Source organism: Falco punctatus, assembly GCF_963210335.1.
Source record: "Falco punctatus genome assembly, chromosome: 13".
Taxonomy (NCBI): Eukaryota; Metazoa; Chordata; class Aves; order Falconiformes; family Falconidae; genus Falco; species Falco punctatus.
The window spans coordinates 9,057,357-9,079,062 of NC_137593.1; the positions used below are offsets into that span (position 1 = coordinate 9,057,357).

Sequence of the window (21,706 nt, forward strand, 5' to 3'; positions counted from 1 at the left end):
GCACATACGCAGATCCTATGAAGTTTTACATCTGCATATTTCAAACGGGGCAGTCGGACACTGAGCTGCCTTCAGAGTTAGTGGGTAAGTTTGAAAAGCCTGGCTGTGGTAACTAAGTGTAGACTGTTGTTTCACTGGTTCTGGGAATCTTTGTCTCTGGTTTGGTGCTATTTGGTTTAGCCTAGAGAAGAAAATGTAAAAATCCAAACACCCAGCTTCACTGTGAAAGCTGCACACGTTTAGCTTTGTAATTCTTAAGAGGATACTAAAACATGTCTGCAAAAGCTGTTACTACAGATGTCTGTCATTAAACACTCGAAGCAAACATGAAATCCACAACACAAAGTGATTTCTAAGGATGGGATTTAGAAGGGCTCTGTTTGGTCTAACCTGTTCCAAATAACATGAACGACCCAGTTTTGAGTCTGGCAGATGCAAAGTACTTTTAAAATATCCCACAGAAGATACTGATCAGTAGTTTAAAAATACCCTATGTGTGGGCCTTCTGCATGCATTCTGTAAATAGATACGCAAGTCGCATTAGTGCATGCTTTGTGTTAATATTTCAGTGTGGTTATTTATTACTGTAGTTAGTTGCATGCAATATTATCATATGAGGTTTTGTCATTTGAACCTTCCCCTTGATATTTTTACAAGTGCTGTGATTTACCAGGTCGTAAGAAAATACCATTAGATACAGATATGTATATGCGTTTACCTGAAGATCAAATTGATCCTTCAAACTGTCATAAACCAGTCTATTGCACCAAGGTTTCTAGAGTCATTACAGTTTAAAGAGATCAGCAAGAAATGAGCCTATTGCTTTCATCGCAAAGCCTCACTCCATAAATAACTGCTTTGATTTCGGTGCCGGTTCAGCATGTGCAGTGGTCCTGGAAGCCAGCCCTCAGCCGGTCGCTGAATAACATGCACATGAGCTGATCGTGCAAAGTGCTGAGCACTCCTGTGAAGACTACAGACTTCCAGTGCTCAGCAGCTTGATGGATCAGACTTATAGGTCATAAATATTCATAAAGCTTTGCAGAGGAGACGGACGGTCACAAGCTGGGGTTAGGAAAACATTTTTTAATTGCATGAAATATAAAATAGAAGGAAGAATCAAAAACTTGGAATCAATTACCTGGCAGTGATAAATTACCTCTGGAGAAAGAGGGTAGTTAATGAGAAGAGGAAATGGGGGTGGGAGATGATGATAAACCGCTGCAGCACTCTCATTTGGCATCACCCTATAGATGCTGTACAGTTGTTACCCTGAAATGTCTCCAAGTCTCTTCTCTGCTGAAACTGTTACTCTGCACTTTCTTGCTCAGACCTGAGCAACTCTGTGTGTTGCCTTTCAGTGTATGTGAGCGGTGACCTCACCCACGTAGGCTGTGACACGGCGCACTCCCCTGCGTGCAGGTGGTGCCATCGTATGCAATGACTGTTACTTGCCCGTCTTCCTTCCTTGCACCCCTGGGCAAGTCGGGGATGGCAGGAGGTTTTGACTTGGTCAAGCTCACAGGGAGCACTGAGAACAGGACTGAGATTTCATGTCTCACTCTCAGTCTCCATCTGCTACTGTTCAGCCGCTGCCTTATTTATCCCAACTCGTGCCTGGTTAGAGGGATAAGTAGTTGAATTTCCTCTTCAGGTTGTTGATACGCTGCAGCCTCCTCACATGGTCTCCTCTTGCTGTTTCAGGCAAATATACATGATTGTGTCTGAATATTTAAAAAAACACCGTAAGGAGGTCAGATCAAAGCTGTCTAATCCTGTCTCCTGTACTGACTTCTGCAGTGTTGGCAGTGGGGGCTAGAGGAGGATAAGGCCCAGGATATTGAAGAAGTCCCCAGAAACACCAAGAGCTGCTGAGCCTGACCTGTACAAGTGAGGTGAGCTCAGTCACTGGCCGCTCTCCCACGCAGACTAGACCAGAACTGGTGTCTAGCGTGAGATGTGCCACTGTCCTTGCAAGTCTGTCTGCTTTAGTCTTTCCCTCACGCAGTGCCTTGGTTGGTGGTACGTGAGTAATTGGCTATCTAAAGTGGGAGAAAACAGTTGGGATAATCTCCAAGACCATGCACATTTTCTTTGGATAGGCTTTGCAGCCTGCGTCCCATGCAGCAGAATTGCAGTGCTTGTGATGAACCAAGGGCCTGAGTATCCCCTCGGGAGGCAGAGTTCAGCCCCAGTGATTTGTCTCAAGGTTTACACAGACAACTTTCCTCATACACGTCAACACCATGCGATTGGTATCAGGAGACAAATGCAGTTTTGAGCAGTGCATCCCAGGATAAATCAAGCCTACCTACTTTGTCTGTTCTTTTTTGGGGAGGCTAGGAGTTGCATTAGGGTTTCCTAACAGAATTGCTGTTACTCGTCCACACACTAGAGAAGAGGTTTAGTGAACTGCCATCGGTATCAAACGCCCCTTGTCATTCTGACTCTGAGAAGTCAAGCAATTAAGTTTGTTTATTTGAAAGGTACAAAAGTAAAGCTTCTGAACAGCTAATTCCTCTGGATAAGCACTGATTATCCTACACTACAGCACAGAGGATATTCTAGAACTTGTGTGATGGCAGGGCATCAAGCAAAATCTAAGCACATATGCGTTTGCTTTACAGCCTCTTCTCAAAGCTGCCTCCCTTCTCTCTTACCACTTTCCAGATTCAATTGCACTGCACCTTCTGCTCTGCCTTATCAATAAAGAGCTGTCATCACACATCGCTGTCAAAGCAAAAGAGCAAACTGTTGTCAGCAGATATGCATACAGCAGCCCACTTAGCTAAAATGACATCCCCCGTCAGTCCTTGATAACCAATCCTTAGAGAAAGTTGCAGGAATCAGAAATCATTAAATGCTTGATTAGATAAATAGGAATATATGTAAACAGTGAATTAATGAAGCTCTATTAAAAAAATTCCTGTAGCTGTTTCAGCATCTCTATTCTGTGGGAGAGAGTGAGGGGTAAGCCTTCTATTTTTTTTAATGAGAATTGATTATTTTTATTTAAAAACTATAGTCAGTGTTTAGATGCAGTGATTACACTGTCTTACATGGAATTTTCCTTTAAGTGGTTACTCAAAATAACAGACAGCTGCAAGAAACTTTAGGTTTGCACTGGTGAAACTGTCCAGTTCCCACAGAGCTTCGTTCTCTGTGATCTGTGCAGTTTGATATATTTTTTTTTCCGCCAGCTGATTGGGCTGGATTTTTCTTTCCATGCTGTTTATAGGAAATGTGCTATTTGTCCCACTTTTAACACATTCCAGTAGCTACCCTGCATATTGAATTCCTGACCACAGATGATACCGTAGCCTTCTAATTACATTTTTTGTCTTTCACTATTTAGGAAAAATTATAAAATATCAGCAACTGAAAATTACCTCCTTAAAAATTTCTGTTCCTGTCTTTGATTGACACGTTCACCTTGAGCTAAATGTGTTTTGATGGTAGCCAAATCAATTCATTCCTCACATGGCAGCGTACTGCCCCCAGTACTGGTCCCCATTCATCCAATCAGGGAAAATTAAGATGGTGTGTATATATATACACATTTTAAAGCAGCTACAAATACTGATGTTATCTAAGGATTTAGTCTGCTATCATGAAGGTCACTGAGACTTTTGCTACTGCTTGCTGTAACAGGAGGATTAAATCTTATTCTCAATCCTACAAGCATTACATAGACCGATTTTTTTCAGGGAAATTTTTCCCTTGAGCATGGTCTGTAGGCATTAACTCCTATGAAGATTTTTCTGTATTTGCAATAAAGATCTGTAGCTTATTACATTCTGAAATGGCATAATTCACATACAATGTATATGTGCATGCACATGCATGTATGTGTGTAGTGTCTGATGGATGCATAATGGAATAATCTTTCGAAACAGATATTGGAGTTTATACTGTATTTGCATTTTTTAAACTTAAGAATATCAAAAACCCTCTCAGCACACTTAAGGAAATTATATTTGGTCCTCAATGCCAACAAGGCTATCCTGTACATTCTGCTGTTAGTAACCAAAATAAGAGCATAGCACTATTTTACAAAAAGAAAGATTAAAGTGCATAAGTACACAGATAGGTGCAGATCCTGCTGTGAGCTCCTTTGAAGCAGGCATACTCTGTCCAAGGTCAGGTACAGCTGGTTTAAACAGCAACAATTCTAGTGCAAATTACTTCTGCTGGCAACGCTTGGCCTTCCTGTACGTACATGGCCTAATCCGATAGACCTCCGTGTACAGTGGTCCTCTTAACATTGCACACAGTTTACAATACTATGAGCCTGCAGAATTGGGCCCAAATTAGTCAGGGTACCTTTGAAAGCAAAAATTGTCTTGACTGCCAACTGAAGTATATTCAAAATAAAATATTTCCATTTTACATGCCTCTATTTTCAGAGCTATGTTAACAATGGACCTTGAGAAGACTTTGCAATAAAGAAACCCGAGGATAGGGAGCCCGCATTGTACGGCAAAGTGATGTCAGCACAGTGCAATGAGCTCCTAAGCAGGTTCCTTGGATGCATTGTTTGCCGTTCTAATGTGCAATAATGATTATCTAGATTTGTTCTTAATATGTTTTTCTTTGTATAGCTGTGTATAAATAGAGAGATATAGCTTGCATGGGATGAAGATTCTTCAGAAATGGTTACTTCATCTAGTTCAGGGCTTTGTCAGATTAGCCGCAGCAACTTTTAATTTTTTGAATTTGAATTTACTTAAAATATTTTGTGCTTTTGAACTTTTTCTTTTGGAATAATGTCTGAGAGAATTCCCCTACTGATCTACAGCCGTGATTTTTTGGAAAAATGTGGTAATTTTGAGATGAGTAATAAAAGAGTTCTCTGTTTCCTAATACAATTTAATCAATTTGTGGATACTTTTTATTACGACTCTAGATTAAAAGCTCTTAACAGAATGTCTAGATCACCCACATTGGCAGCTTGAAATAGTTCTGGCTGGTCCATCATAGACAGAGCAATTCGAAGTGCTGCCCAAATATTGCCTGACAGAGCAGGATGGGGAACCTGTTGTTGATTCCTGCTCTTTCTTTGCAAACTGAGAGCGGTGAGAAAATTGCTGACAGCCTCCCTGTAGGGAAGAAGAAAAAAGACAAGCGATATAATTTGCTTAACAGCTAGAGTAAAACTTTCTAGAGTTCTGTGCTAGGCTCAAGTATATTATGTTACAATGTAGTTCATCAGTCTCTTTGTGTTATTCTTGCTTGATTTTCTTTAAACAAGTGGATGTTGCTTGTACTAATGCAGAGCTCAGTCTATTCATACATCAGAGAATATTGTTTTCATTGCTGTATAGCCCCCCTTCATCTTAAATGTCTTAATGATCATTAAGTACTGATCATTAGGACCCTGGAATACCGCTCTTGATTCCTGAAGAATGTACTGAAAGTGGGTTTGATGGCATTAACTACTTGAAGCAGTTTAACTGACGTTTCCCTTCTAAAGACAGGCTCTTACGTTTTCATTTAGAAAAGCTCTTAAGCATAGGACTAAGTTTAAGTGTGAGTACAATTCCACTGATTATAATAAGAGTACTTGCACCTAGACCTAAAAAAATGCTTAAGCAGCTTGCTGAATGAGGGATTTATTTTCTTTTAATAGAAATTCAGTAGTTCTGTTACGTAGAATTGTAGTTATAAGTAAAGTATCATTGCTTTGTTAGTACTTCATGAAAAATAATTACAAAGTTTCACAATAGCTGAAATTATGCAGCTATATTCTGATTTCTCTTTTTCTTGGATAGTGCCAGCTAGAAAATGAATTTTCACTTGGTAGTTATGGTCCCTCAGTTTTTTGTTTACCTGTTTTTGTAACTTACCTGTACGCCCCTAGGTTGATGCAGCTTATCCCTAAATTGTATCTGGACCTAATGAAGCCAGGCTGTATTTCTAAAGCACGTGTGTAGGCCTCGACAGCTTCTTCGCTTCGATCTCCGTTTGCCAAGGTTGCTCCAAGACGGTTCCATAATGTATAGTCCTGGTGTGAAAGTGAGTTTTAAAAGGGACATAATAGCTTGGTTTTGCTTGCAAAGCAAGGAGGACTGCAGAAAATAACAGTATCGTATTTTCTCTTAATTGACATGGAACATGAGGTTCTGAGTCATGATTATAGGCAACTTTATGTAACTAGTACAATTAATCAGCACACAGCTAGAAATTGGACATGTATAAATCTGCTTCTAAATGGGACTGTCTTGTAATTAACATTTCTATTTCAGGTATTAAAATGTTAATGGATAAAGTGACATCTCATTAATATTAGACTGATCAAAAGGGAAGAAAGAAAATGGCTTGTGAAGCTAAATTCTTAAAAATGTGAAAACATAAAATGTACCTCTGGTCGAACAGTTAAAGCAGCACTAAATGCATCTATTGCTCTGTTAAATTCTCCATTCAGGTGGAAAAGAACTCCAAGTCCCGTCTGCAAGTCGGGGTCTATCATATCACCATTCTGGTGAGCAGCCTCCAGGTATAAATCCTTTACTTCTTCAAGTAATGAACTAGACAAGGGTGGAAAATAACTTAAAAGTTCCATCTTACAGTTCTTTACAAATATTGCAATATTGATTGCATAGCCAGAAATGAGAATCCTTGTAATGGATTTGTCAGAAGTGATATACTCCTAAAAGTTGAAAATAAGCTTCTTCAGCTTCATCATGACAAAGATTTACTTCCAGGTGCTGTTTTAAACTCATGTATGGAACAAAAGGGTTCACCTATATAATGAAGTCAAAGTGCAGCTATGACCCCAAGCGAGATTAACTTGAAAGCTTATTAAAACTATTAAAATTAGATGAGTTTCTCAGACGTAAAAGAGTTCTTTACTGGCAAAAATAGTAGTTGTTCTTAGGAGGAATAGATCAAGTGACTAGCCAAGACCCCTGAAGAAAGATGTCAAAATTTAAGACTTCTGTACCCATGGTAGGCTTCACAAAACCTGTGCACTGACAAAACCAGATGTCAGTGAGATGAAGCCAAAGTAGACTTAGCAATTAAGCAGAACTTGCATATTTTATTTTTGCTTATACTCAATTATCTTGTCAACCCAGGGCTTGTTAGTGATAAGGGTAAAACATCAAGCCTGTCTTCAAAATGACAAACAGTGAGATAGCCCTAGTGTTTTAGCTCTGTAAATGATGTTTATGCTTTTAATGGCTTTATCGTGCATCTCACAATTCAGAGATGCTTATTTATTGACCTTATGGAATCATGAAGAAGGGCTGCCAACTCATGAATTGTATTGTAATTTAAAATGGCTGCCAGCTCCCATTACAGTATGCTAGGCTGAAGTCAAATAAAATGACTACGCTACCTCTGGTTAGAACCAGAATGGCTTTTAAACAAGCAGATGCTACCTCCCAATGTTTTCAGTGGAGTGAAGCCATGTCCCATTACAAAATGGCTACAATTCCTGCATTCTAGTGGCTTGGTTGGGATATAGGAAATACGATGAACAGTAGGAAGAACACATGTAGCGCAGGATACAGGCCTGGTATGGATTTGGAAGCAGCTGAGGAATACAGATGTGGGATGTGGCAATACAGAGGCAGCAGACAGGGTCAGAAGGAAGTGATGGGATTTGAGGGGAAGCATGTCTTTTTAGCTGCTTTATTATTTTTTTTTTTTTTAACTTCCAGGGATGGCATAAGATATAGCCTTCTGTCACTAAACCAAATGTCCTGTGTTGGCTTCCCAGCCACTCCTGCCACTAGAGAGACATTGGGCCTTCCATCACAGGGAACAGGCTAGACATCTACAGAGTAAAGGGGCAAAGTATGCACCTTCATTTCTAGTGATGTCATTAAAATTTCCACCATCAGGATTTACACGGCATTTACCTTTCATCTGATGTCTTAGACATTCTTCTGGTAAGTGCTGGGGACCCTTTTTTGCTTTTTGCTATGTACTTGTATTTTGGATTTTGCTTTATCCAGTTTCTTAGAGCTTGATAGGCTTCCTGTTGATGGCCAGTGTTAGTGTAACTTACAGCCAGGGCCATTAGAGCTTTTAGGTTGTTTGGCTGTAGTTCCAAGCACCTAGGCAGAAAATAAAAATATACTGAAAAATATTCCAAAATAATCTCGGGAAAAAACCCCACAAATAAAAATCACTCTAACAATTAAGATCTACCCAATAATGCTTTTAAGGAGGGACTTTGTCTTATTTTTCTGTGATAAATGCATTATGCATATGTTCACACACGCACGCATGCATGTTGCTGTGTATACACACATATGTACATAAACATGTGCATACGAGTTTTGTTTTCATCCTTCTGGTTATGAGTAAATGTAGGTAAATTCATTTTTATAATATCTGTCTATTGAAGAGAAGCTTTACGTAAATTCAAGCAAACTATTTAATATGCCTTGCAACTATACAAAAAGGTATCTTGAAGACAATTTCTTCCATTCTTAAGACTCTTCTCAGTCATCCTGAATTTTCAGTTTTTCTTTAGTAAAGCTGGAGCCAATCAACTCAAGCAGTCGTTCTATGGTTATATACCATTAAATGAAAACAGAATCTAGTCTACTTTGTGAACATCGCTGTTGCTTGTTTCAAAACTGCGGGGATGAGCAAGCCCTAAATCAGGCAGCCCCTTGGATCTCTACCCAGGAAAGCTGGTAAGTTACATATAAATAAGTTAGAGTATCCTTAAGTGAAATGGCTCGATAATTAACATTGCTAGTGCAATTGAATATGGAGAGGGTACGTGCTTTAAATGGAAACGGCAAAACCTACTACAGAAAGATAATAATAATACTGATATTTTGGAACTGACATACTACATACAAGCATACTGTGATCTTCACATCTCTATCAACCTAAAAATGCTGTACATTTACTATTCAGCAGCTGAAGAGAGCTCATGCCAATTAAGGAAACCCCTTCATTAAGGGACAGACTACAGAAAATGTGCCAAGTGGCTAGAATATAAAAAAGGCACTTTATTTGCATTATGCCTCATTAACGTTTATCAGGCTGTGTAACTTTTCTTTTGTGCAACTACCTAAATTGCCAGATTAAATATTGAACTTATTTAATAAAGCAGAAATACTAATCACTAATCATCCCTCTGAAGTACTGGGAAGACTTCTATGTTTATATCAATGCTTTACTTAGTTAAATAAATGCTTCATGTTACAAGATAAGTATGACATTAAATATACCTAGGCCTCCACTACCCAATACTCATCAGACCCCTTATTTAGCAATTATATTCATCTACCTTTGGAGGGCGACAATGGCTGCCTGCTCATGTTCATTCTCTGCCTGTGTTATACCCAGGAACTGCCAGGCCTGCAAAAATTATCATTATTGTATTATTATGTTATATATACCCAACTGCAAGAAAAGTTATGACTAATATCACTGTTAAGCAGCAGAGTGAATAAAAATAGCAGATCTGTCCAGCACTAACTACAGGTTTTTCTACAGTGTGCATACCAGCAGTACAAATCAATGCAGTTTTCAGTATCTTTGGGCCTGATAGCATTTATAATCAGTGAATGCAAAGGGATTTTGCCAGTGTATGATCCCATGATGATTTCTTAGATTTGATTTACTGTACATTTTAAATGTTGGAATTTTATGGAAAACAGTGAAGAAGAATTATTAAGTTGTATAGGAGGTTTAAGGGATTCTAGGAGGCCCGGAGATTCTCTCTGCTTTTCAAAGTACTGCTGCTTAATTTAATGTAGCAATAGATTCAAAGGGACCTAGATATTCACACTGTAGATATTTTTCATGCTTCACAGAAATCAGACTTTAAATATATACTCATTGAAAACATCAATATTGCAGAAATTGATACAACTCTTAAAAAATTGTCAATATTCTTGTTAAATCAAAAATGTTCATCTTTTCAATAGCAGTGTTTAAAAGATAGTTTGAAAACACCAGGAAAAGAAGGAAAGGTTTGAAATATTGTTGCTTTTGAATGCTTTCAGATGATAACTTGGAAATGCTATAATTTCAAAAACAAATTCTCATCTTATGGAAAGCTCACCTTTATCTATTTCAAGGCATACACTATTCCAAAACTGCTGTTAGCATTCAGTCTGTTTCAGTCAGTCACGACTAGCAAAGGTTTGGGCCCTGAAATCATTCCATCATTGCATGTTGAAGGGAGTCCCCTTCTCCTGTATCAGTAAAAGGCATGAGTAAATACCTCGGCATCATTGGGTTCTTGTAGAATAGCAGCCTCCAGGTATAAGATTGTAACTGGCAGGTCACCTTCTTTCATTTTTTTCAGTCCTTCCTCAAAAGCACCAGGCCAGTCTTTGAAGGGATTATCAGTATGGAAATAATAACCCTGGAGAAGAGAGATAATGTAGCCACGATGAAGCACTGTAGCAAGGAATGGCAACTTTTTAAAACTGGCTCACTATTTTCCAACTGGATGTAAATATCCCTTGTTCTGTGAAAACGGTATGAGCTCCCCCATGACATTTCAGTGACGAAAAGCATAAAAAGTGAGCATCACTGGACATTTATGCTGTCTTTATTTTTACTTTAGCTCTGAAGTTATACTTACTGGTACTCACGTGGGGCTCTCCTGCTCGCATCAAAGATAATGGCAAGAACTCGCACTGCCTACAATAACAGCAGAACTGAACCTAGCATGAGCCCCGCACATCCAATTTGGTGGTAAAGAGCACACATCAAGCAGTTCACTCCCTGCAGTGCCTGTAACATGTTGTATGTTCAGTTAATACCCTGATATCTTCAATTAACCTTCAAGGTACAGAACAGTGTTGTAAGCACCTGAATTTATTTTAATATTTTTTTAATTTTTGTCTTTTTCTCTTTTTGCCACTGCAGTGTAAAGGGTGTATGCTAATACCAGCTACATAACAGAAATCAAATTAAAACATACAATGGAGGGAATAAAGAAGAGAGACAGAATCTCTATCATTTCTATTCTCAACAGTGTTTGAATGTTCAGATTTTTTTATTTGGTGCTCTTCCTTAAGTGCCCATCTTTAAAGATGCCCATAATCCAACAGTTTGCTTTTTGATCCTTGTGGCTGAATTCAGGCAGTGTGCAAATCTAAATGTATTCTCACTATGGTAAGGTCTTTTAAGTCTACCTTGCTCACAGACAATTACAGAGGATGAGCTCCTTTGGGTAAAATTAGCTTCCAATGTCCAAAGAGTTTTCTTGGATTCCCTTGAATAGCTGAGGCTCATCTCAAAGTTTCACAGGAAGGATGTACTGTATTAAAAAACTTTGTAGTACCTTCTCAATGGTTGAGATGGTGACTTGTCCTGGTGTTTCCTGGTTCTCTGAAATCCAGTTTCTGCGAGCCATTTCTTCCCATTCTGCTTGCATTTTATCCCAAAACTCTGTGTCTGACTAGAAGAAAAAGAGGAAAAAAGGAAAGAAAATGAACAACAAAACTTTAAAGTGAAATGGTAAGCTTTTAATTTTTTTCTACCAGTGGTCTGAGTCTGGCAATTTTGCTTAGCAGTATTAATTCTACAAATAGTCATACTGACTGAAATACTACTGGTTATATTTGGAATTCCTTATAATTAAATTTCATCTCTTATATTGGAATGCATTTGGTCAACAGAAAATTCTTTATCTCAGAGGCAGCGTGTGTCCTACTTGAAAGAGGATTTGCAGCAGCTTACAATGCATGTTATTGATGCTAATAGCAAATTGTTACATAAAATTTGAAGGAAATGAATGCTGCTAGTCCCTGGCCAATAAAAAAAGAAAGAAAAAATCAGCTAAGTGTATATGCTAAATAGCAATAGATATAACAGTTTAAAAGAGAACAAGCATCCCACTATAGGTATATTCAGCATGACTTTCAGCTACCTAAAAGAGTAATGGCAAAGGTGTTTGCACAAGAGAATACAAATGTTTGAGGGTTTTTTGACATAGTGGAGAGATCTTAATATTGCATCACATATGTGCTGGTGAGAGGAATCTATAATAGATTATAAAATTGTACAGTAAGATTAACATTCATCTCGAAGATAAGAGGGGAAAAATATACAAGAGAAACAGAAATGATGAAAAAAGAATGAGATTTGGATGTGTAATGACCAGAATGAGGCTACTGCGGCTACTAGAAAATGATGCCAAAACCCAGAAATAGGTTTAAAAAAAAAAGAAAAAAAAGATGGGAGAATCCAAGTTAAGGTGCTACTTTTTTTCAGCCTCCACATATTAGTCATAACCCCTGAAAACCAATTCCATAGCAGAATATATGCTCAGCATTACCAGCACTTGCCAAATTCTCCAGTTCCTACAAGGTCATGGCCAGAACCTCAGTGAACTGACACTACTGAGGACATACTTTCTCACCTTATTTATGTCAAAGACAACAACACAAATAATTCTACCGAGGTTTAGCCAGTACTATTTGAGAGCGAGGTGCTAATCAAAATTAAATAAAATAGTCCAGATAGTTTGTCTGAATCTTCATTACAAGACTGACTGCTTTGCTACTGCTCCACAGCCAGGCATAATTTGCAAAAACAGAATTTAGTCTGTGATAGCATGGCTTGCTCAATCCTCCTTAGGTACTTGGAAAAAAGAAAGCAGGCTTTACTATACCTAGAATAAGTCAGCAATGAGAACATTTGAGACTAGGTGGGAAGGGCTAGGAGGACTTGTGCCAGCTAACATTGGGTCTGGTTGCTTATGATTACAAGGCTCTTTATGAACGGCAAGGTGTATTCCCTCCAGAAACCTAACAGGCATTTCCCTTTGGTTCTTGCTGTAGCATGTGCCTTCTAGTACCCAGCACTTTCTTCCTGGAGACTCAGAATTGTCTGAATTATGCAATTACTGGCTCTGTGAAGGTACTTGCTATGTTCCTCTGTGGACTAGGAAACAAATGTGAATAACTCACTCCTGGAGAGATTTTACTCTTTGTATTAGAAGCAAACAGAACTTGACAACTCTGTTATGCAACAACTTCCAAGGTTTCAAAATTTGCTTTCGTTCCAAATTTGAAGGAAATATGGTCTTATAAATAGCTGTGAGATTGTGCTGAAATGTCCACTTAGGGTTTGAAAAGGCTAGGATAACGAATCAGATCATTCCCTTTTTCACTCTTATCAGCCGTGACCAGAGGCACTTGAATCCCTTAAACTATCCTGCTCAACAGATGTCTCTATCAACTATTTTGCATTCAGTGCAAATCTGCACTGCACTGAAGAAAAATTACTTGACATGTTTTTACTAGCAGTAATTTTGAGATTCAGCATGAGGAAAGGAGTGGAAACTTCCCCTTCCTATTAATAAGTAAAACTACTGAAAATTAATTAATAATGCCTTTTAAAACCATTAATGCATAGAACTAATTATCTATATCTATATCTATATCTGATGTATATATTGGAAGTTTTGGTTTGTATTTTTCCCACAAAAATCCCTTATGGTTTGGAAACACATCAAATCACATTTCTGCAGATCATAAGCAAGCATATAAGTCGTTTTAGGTCTTAAGTTCAAATTCTGCTACTTAATTGCATGCATATTTATCATTCACACAGAAGTTCACTGTGTGCCTACTCCACTTAAAAAGCTAATGAATTACCGTGCATTCAAGTAGCCACGCTTAACGTCTAGCTGTAGGGACTCAAAGGTGAAGGAAAAAATTTAATGGGGAGATGATCTGCTTTGTATTATGCCTTTCAACTCATCATATGCTATTTGGACACAGGCCAGGACCCAACTGTTATTTTGCAACTGTAAGCAAAGATTTTCTTGTTTGGGCCAAATGGGCTCAAGCCCCAGTGACAGCTTTCTAAGTACTCCAGCATGAGGAGTTGCTGAAACTGGTATGGCAAAGCTGCACTGAGCGACTGGATAGGACACAGTCATGGCACCTGGTAAACTGCTGTAATACTGCCCTGACAAATACCGATGTCAACAGCAGAGCAGTTTTAATGTTCTTGAGCAAGAGGACCGTAAATATTACACAGTCTTTCTTAAAGCCCCAAGTCTATTTCAGCTGTCATTAGTAGCAATCTTTTCATGGTTTTCAGTGGCAGGAGGGTTAAATTAGTATGGAGTGTTTCTGAAAATGTGTTTTTGCATCAAGACTGCTAGATCTAATTTTAACTCTATTTGCTATGTGGCTGGTGCCAATTACCTCATTTCAATGTTTTTGCTACCTTAATGCTGGCAAATTACTTTGGATGTACCAAAAGTCTTCAGACCAGTTGAACACGTTTTACACATTCTCAGATCATCTGCAGCAGTTAAGTGGAACGACGACCAGGAAAAACATTCGTACCATCTGACTACTTCCAAGCAGAAAATTCTGCATTTTGTGAAAGAGGCTATTTTTACTCTTAGTATTTAAAAATATGCTGAAGCAGTTAAACAAATGGGAACCAAAGTATTTCCAGGCTTTTTACTTCCTATGATACAGTTAGAGGGGGTGGGGGGTGTGCTTTCTGAATACTGCTAGCTGATTTCTAAACTTAACTATTTTCATAACCTTTAGAATAGAATTTTGTTTATCCTGTAATGCCAAAAATTAATTTGCACTGTTCCTTCTTGACCAATGCGTAAGGAAGGAAGGTTCTGTGGTTGTTCTTTCTTTGAATGACTGCATCGCTATACTTTTCTATGTGAAAGACACAGTAAGTTAAGTTTATGGGCTAACTACATAAGAATTCCTTAGGTGATAGCTTCTCAAAGCAAAATTTGAAATACGCTTTTTTAATAAAGTTTAGAGATAAAAAATGTATGTCAAGGCAAAGATTCCCATTGTGACTTGAGAGAGTTCCAAATAAAATGCATCTGAATGACTCAGGTTCCTAGATTCCAGTTTAAAATGTAGTTCAGGCAGTCTTGGGGACATCTGAAAGGGATGTCAAAATAGTGAGATGGGAATACCATGGATAGATACAGAAAGGATTCTAACCGGTGTTCGTGGGAACCACAAAGCTGATGATTCCAGACTATGTTTTCCTAGGATGGAATAAATTAATCCCATCTTCTTCCTACTATTGTCATATAGTTTAGCTGTAATATGTCCTGATGCTTCATAACAGTATATTATGCAGCAGATGGCTCATGTGACATGGTGTTGTAAATAAAATGATGCTGAGAAGAACAGCTCAGAACTTCTTTTGTGTAAACTCACAAAACTGTGTCATCTGCAGTTTAATCTCTACATCAGGGAAATGTGGAATAAGAAAATCTCAAAATTGTTTATTTCTATCTCTAAGACTTTTCTCAGTTGGAACGTTTTGCACTTTCTTGGTTTCATTTTTATTTATTCTAATTCATTACCAATAGGATGGTAGATAATAAACCAATCTTTTTAACAGAATATAGGTACAGGATGGATCTGAATCCCCATGCAGGCATTTAAAAAAAATTCAGAAGTACCTATTTTTCATAAAACACAGCTAATTATTAGAAAGATTTCATTAAAACGTATTTGGAATGGCACTTGGAAATCATAAAGACTTTAGGCTATTTGTGCTTCCCTCACATGTATAGCAAAGGGATGAAGCAGAAATCAAATCCGATTTCCAGAATGACGGAAAAGGCAGTGAAGTCTGCAAGCACGCAATCACTGCAAGTGAATCTGGACCCTATCTAATAAGAAAAAAAAGCTAATTTACTTACCTCTTTATTCTTAAAAGATTCCCCAATGACATAAACATCTTTAAACCTTCTTAAGAAAGAATTACCTCACAGATCTTCATTAATCTCAAAGTTTGACATCTTAAAACCATTCCCAAAGCTCTGAAGTGAATAATGGGTGGAGGATAAAGTTTTGTGTCTCCATTTACTGAATTGTTAATTAATTCCTTTCAAACTAGGCCACAAAGAACCTGAGATTTCCTTCCTTTTCTTGATCAGTTTTCTGGCTAATCTTGCCACTTGGAGCTTTCCCAGTTGAGGAATATTACAGAAACATCCAAAGCCTAAAAAATGAATTTTTGAACTGTATCTATTCTCCGCTTAAGAAAGTGCTAATCTTTCTGAGATGGGCTGCAATTTATTTCAATCACTCTAGCTTTCTTACCGCTTCATTTTAGCTAGGATGAAAATACAACTCTTTTCATATGCAAATGGCATAACTGCTCTATAAGGTCTTGAAGAATCCTTTCCTTTACATTTAACTACCTGGACCAAGTTTCTATTTTAAGCAGAAAGTATAATTTAAGACTGCCAGATACCCAGTTAGGGAAACATTTAATAAGATTCCTTTTAATAGCTGGTTTTGAGACTACAGTAAAGTATTTTAACAACCTGTCTTTGTTTCCTCAGAATGACCTTTTAACGTGCAGGGCTTTTTTTAACAATACATTCTCCTCCTTACTTTACTCTGTAAAGTAATCCAGTAGTGTCTTGTAATCTGTTGGCCTCAACTCATTCTTCTTCCTGCTGAATATCTGGGAACTCTCCATCGCACGTGGTGTCTGGCAGTCACAAGAGTACTGACACCATTTGCTTAACCACTAACCATAATGCAGAGATGTTCATCATCAGATTCCTTGTGTCGCAATCACAGATCACAGCACGATGTGACCCACCTTACGGATCAGTCTGCAGTGCAATTAGGAACATCTTGAGCATTTTAAGCAGTGGCAATTGGAAAGCAGGTCTTTCCTTCCCTGCCAGGAGCAAATGTGTACTATGTGCAACATCAAAAAATCTATTGTGTGTCACCAGCAGTTGTTTATAAAGAATCTATTTGATCAAGAAAAAACAATGCACTTTGAAAATACATGAAAAGTGCATTCAGTGTATCCTTTATAAAACAGCTAACTTACTGATTGTGTCCATTTTAGCCTTGTACACTGAGAAGAAATTCTTTTTGTGCAGTGAGATCCTAATGAAACCATGGTAGAAACCATGCAGTCTTACCTTAGTGTATCGTGAAAAAAAAAACCAAATCACATTAATTTCTTAAATAAGAAATTCTGTTTCTAGATAGAAGCCAGCATATGATTTAGGCCTAGTTTTGTTTGTTATCAATCAAAATTAGTCTAGAACAGGTCAACTGCCAACATTGGAATTACAAGGAGTTCGAGGAGTATTAAAATACACATGCTAAAATTTAAATCTAAATTCAAATATCCCTAAAGTGTTCTAGATTTCTGGGGCCAAATGAGACTGCAGTTCATTCTAGAAATAATCAGTTTTCAGGAGTCTGTTTCATAGCTTTATCCTTTCCACCCTAAAAACTCATTTCAGTGGCTGTTACATAATTCAACCTGAATTTTTGCTTTTGGTAGGGTGCAGCTGTCTTGGGTTCTTGTGGCTGGTGATGGGATTTTGAAGGGTTACCAACTGAATCCCTGAGAATATATGACGTTCAAGTTAGATGCTTAAGCGTAATTTTTTATTGGATTATGGTAAAAAAACTGTATGCCATCTTGTTTCTAGACAGGGTCAGGATTTCAACTGCAACTAGTATAGGACTACACTCAAGAGGCATTTTTCATGTTGGAGAAGTAGTAATAAGTGAAAAAACCAGAAATGCAATAGGAGAACTACCCAAATGCCTGCATCTTTTCAAACTAAATTGATTTGTCAGGAAATGCATGGTTGCTGCTATATGTGCAGTTATCCATTACAGCAGGCAATCATTCTATTTAACAATGATTCTGAATTCCAGTTTCACTGTGAACTGGTTTGTGTCTGAGCTTAAACAACTGATTGCACACATTCAGTTGCTGGGGAAAAATATCTTTCACTCTCACACTTTAACTTTGGAAGTTCTCACATTTATGGGGATTTTTTCTTGACCCACTTGCTATAGCAATAAAAATCAAGCTTGAAAAGTTGGTTCTGTCTAATCTTCATTTATAGCTAAGGTTATTATTTGTTTTTTTTAAGAGAGAAACTACTCTCTTATGTGGGTAACTCCAGGAAAAATATCTTTTATCTGCTTTGAATAATTCAGTTTTGACTTTCTCCTATATGTGTGCTGCAAGATGAATAAGAAAACTGTAGAACATGAACTGAAAATGAAAACAGTAAATGAAGCAATACCTCAACAGCTGCCTTTGCTCTTTCAAATTCCTCCTCCAAGGAGTGATTTCTAGAGAGAAGAGGCCCTCCCCAACGCTGCTCCTTAGTTGATCGTGCCTAAAAAATAAAAGAATAAATCAGAAAGGGATGATATACTCTCTGCCACATTTCTGAGTTATTTCCTTAATTGCCTAGAGCCCAAAGTGGGTTTTTTCTTGGGCAAAACTAGTTGTGTTCCAGCATGAATTCCTCATAATTCTCTTACAGTGTAGCAGAGATCATTCCTCATGGGAAACAGAGTAATTTATCTCTTTGAACTTTTCTTTTCACTCAAGATGTGTGAAAGATAAAGAGATATTCTAGGAAAGACAACGCAAGACTTGGTCTACAAAGGGAAGAGCTGACTGTTTTGTATAAGACTTTCACCTTAATTGTTCCTTCTACTGTATTATGACTGTGGCAACATATTCCACTCACTGTGCTCCAGGAAGAAAACTTCTCATTTTCCCTGGACATTTTGTAGTTTTCTTTCAGGTTCTGTTTGGGTTCACGTTGAAGAGCCAGGTTTGCTATGGATTTCACTGGAAGGACAAATCCTTTTGACAATCAGCATTTCTCTCTTCTGTATCTTACTATCAGTCAATCCCATTGGAATTACAGAACAAGTTTCTCCCTGTTCTTTTATTATTATTTTTTTCTTTTCCCACAAAAGGCATTGTACAAAACCAAATAGTTTTCAATGATGGCACAGAAAAGCACAAAGTGCCCTAATCTCGCTAAACAGAGCTCTGACCGCTAATCTCTTCCCTCATGTTTGTCAAAGCTTAAACTCATTAGCCACTTGTCTGACCATGGTCCCAACTGCATTAATTACGTGATTACATTTCTGATGACTGTACTTGTAATATTCAATTTCAGCGAGCCACATTGCTAAAAGACTAATTTTGCTCAGACTCATTGGGCTCTGTCTGCAAGTGTTGGAATGTGCACCGCTGGGGTGAAACAACCAACACATTCCTGAGTTTTCGTATGGGTAAATGTGCAATGCATGGTCAAACAGGTATGTCTGTGTGTGTACACATGTGGGTTTTTACCTAAAAAGATGACATTCATTTGTCAACCTAGCCCTAAAGTTTCTGTTTTGTCCCTGAGTTTTTGGTCTTTCTGGTAGAGATTGAAGAAAGAAATGTATATTGGGTTGATGATACACTTAGGTTTAGAAAAGAATGATTCAACACGTGGGAGTGTGGGGGGGAGGGGCACTGTGCGTTCTTCTTCGTTGGCTTCTGAACGTTGTTACAAGTGACAGGAAGCACAGAGCATGAGGGAAGGTCTACACTGAGCATCGTTGTTTCTGCTTTCACGTCTTCTACCTCTGGGCCATGTTGTTTGGTAAATATTTTTTTCTTCCGTAAGGCCAGGAAGAGATTTCAGGTTGTTATTGAAAACATTCCAAAACCCAGTCCTATACACAAACCAGTTATTTTACTGATTAATAGAATTTAGGGCAGAATAGATAACTGGTTCAAATTGTCTGTCTATACATCACATGATGGTATTTGTCACTCAACGTGCACAGGATGAAACTGACATTCCACAGAGAAGAAATTGATGTTGTCTGGAATACATGTCTTTGAGGAAGGTGCTTGGGTTTAATTTGAAGTTATCAAGAGACCTTAATCTTATCACTTTGTTTGCAGAATTGTTTAATTGTCGTTCTTATTTCTCTTATTAATTTTCATTTTGGTTTCCAACTATCATTTCTTATTCTCTTTCCAGTAGTTTAAAGCACTTTTTAGTACCCCTTATTTTCTCTGTGGATACTGATGACTTCAATCAGATTTTAATTGTCTTTTAAATGATGTAAAGAGACTGAGATCTTAAATTTTCTCATTATGAGGCATTTTATTCAGATTTCAACCTTTTTTGTGTCTCTCTTTGACTCTCCCTCTTTGCTTTTTTATAGCTTTATTTTTTCATAGCCATACAAACAACAAAAGTGAACTCTATATTCCAGTATCTGTCTTGCCATTTCTCTATACAGCAATCAGGCGATCTCCTATCTCCCACTAATTATGTCTGCTTCTACACGCTCCTCTTGCCACAGTACTGCACAGGGAGCACTCATGTTGATATCCTCGTACACTCTGAGCCACGGATTCTTTTCAAATGGCCTTCCAGCATAGTGTTGTAATTAGAGCCTGCGGCCTTGTTCTGACTGAAATGTATCATTTTTCTAGTGACTATGTTGGAACATATATTTATACAGATGTCTTGGTCACTAGCTCACTTTCGTGACTGCCTTATTCACATTTTTTTGCATTCCACTGTTGCATCATACACAAATTTTATCAGGAATGCTTGCATATTTTTTTTCAGATCAATAATACTGAAGATCATGGTTTCTTTTTGGAATCAGAGAAGAACTCCTATGTGATTACAATTCCTAGTAAATAATTAATGTTCTTGACATCTTAGGTTAGCCAGTTTTAATCTGTTTTAACAGCTGCTTTATTCATATTGTATGGTGCTAATTTAAAAATCAGAACATGGTATGTTAATTCAAACATCTTGCAGAATATCACACAGCAACATTTATCAACCTGACCTGTAATCTGATCAAAGAATTAAAGTTGGTTTTCTTGACACAAAACTCTGTTGATAGACATTAATTGTGTTCCTAGCCTTTTCATTATTTACGAGTTGGCTCTTGCAAACTCTTTGATTACTTCCACTTTTTAATCTTTTGTTTCCAGTGACTGCAATTTCCTTAGGTCAAGGACAATACTGTAAATAATGATGTTCAGGCTGAGTAGTGCTGCAGAAAGGGAAAGCGAGCTTGCTGGAGCAGTACAGAGGCGAGGAGGAAGAGGACAAGGAGCACAGAAGTCCCCTCCTCTGCCCCATGTCCGAGTATACTCATTGTCTGCACATAATCCCTGCAGAAATGTACTTTCTCCTCCATTAAATGCACAGCTGGAAGTCAAAAAGTAATTAACAGAACCCACACAAGCTGCATTTGCATATAGACAATGCAGAGTCATGTTCTGAGTTGTGATACCCAGGAATGAAAGACCCCACATGTAACAAACACGCTGCCTTTCGCTAGTGCAGGAAGAGAGGGGATGGGCATGGAGTGCCAGCACGGGAGAACTTCACACCTGCAGCTGGTGACGGGGTGTCTCCCATAAGGGGAGCCCAAAGTGGGGTATGGGTCAGGGTGGAATGGGTTCGTCTGAGGCATGGACACTCTGCACACACTGTGGTTTGATATGCTCACCACTCTACAATGGAGGTGCTGTAGCTGATCACTGGCTGCTGTCTTCAGGGACAAAATCTTCCATTCCAATGCATTTGCACACACTTTCCTGTGCTTGTAGTCTGCTTATGTGCTGTTGGACCTTAACTGTTGGTGAAAGGCTTAAATTGTAGTCTTAACTTTTGAGCAGGTCTTCAAGTAATGAGCTAAATCTGTCCCTTGTAACTCTTCATTTCATTAGAGTAACTGGCACATTCAAGGAGAGCTGGGGCCATTAGTCTTACTGTAGGTATTTGGGAGAAGTGAGGAATAGATTTTGCATTCTAAATATTGTTGCTGCAAACTGCAGATTTCTAAGGTTTACAGGCTTTTGTTATGTCTTTGTCTAAGAGTGCTGACATAAAAGAGTTGGATACGGTTGTTTAGCATGTCAGCGGTTTTGTGTATGC

General features: G+C 38.1%; 1 protein-coding gene across 4 annotated transcripts in view; it reads right to left on the bottom strand.

The window, feature by feature from the left end:
• Positions 1–2,261: 2,261 nt before the first annotated feature.
• The window catches only part of PEX5L (peroxisomal biogenesis factor 5 like), a 149,701-nt gene continuing 130,256 nt past the window's right edge, over positions 2,262–21,706 (bottom strand). For all 4 annotated transcript variants that reach the window (XM_080410057.1, XM_080410056.1, XM_080410059.1 and 1 more), the window contains 8 exons: positions 18,020–18,115; positions 11,270–11,386; positions 10,199–10,342; positions 9,257–9,327; positions 7,866–8,063; positions 6,362–6,527; positions 5,847–6,004; positions 2,262–5,099 (listed from right to left, as the gene is read on the bottom strand). In XM_080410057.1, coding sequence (XP_080266183.1) covers positions 4,895–5,099; positions 5,847–6,004; positions 6,362–6,527; positions 7,866–8,063; positions 9,257–9,327; positions 10,199–10,342; positions 11,270–11,386; positions 18,020–18,115 — 1,155 coding nt within the window. In that variant the 3' untranslated portion in view covers positions 2,262–4,894. The remainder of the gene's footprint in view (positions 5,100–5,846; positions 6,005–6,361; positions 6,528–7,865; positions 8,064–9,256; positions 9,328–10,198; positions 10,343–11,269; positions 11,387–18,019; positions 18,116–21,706) is intronic.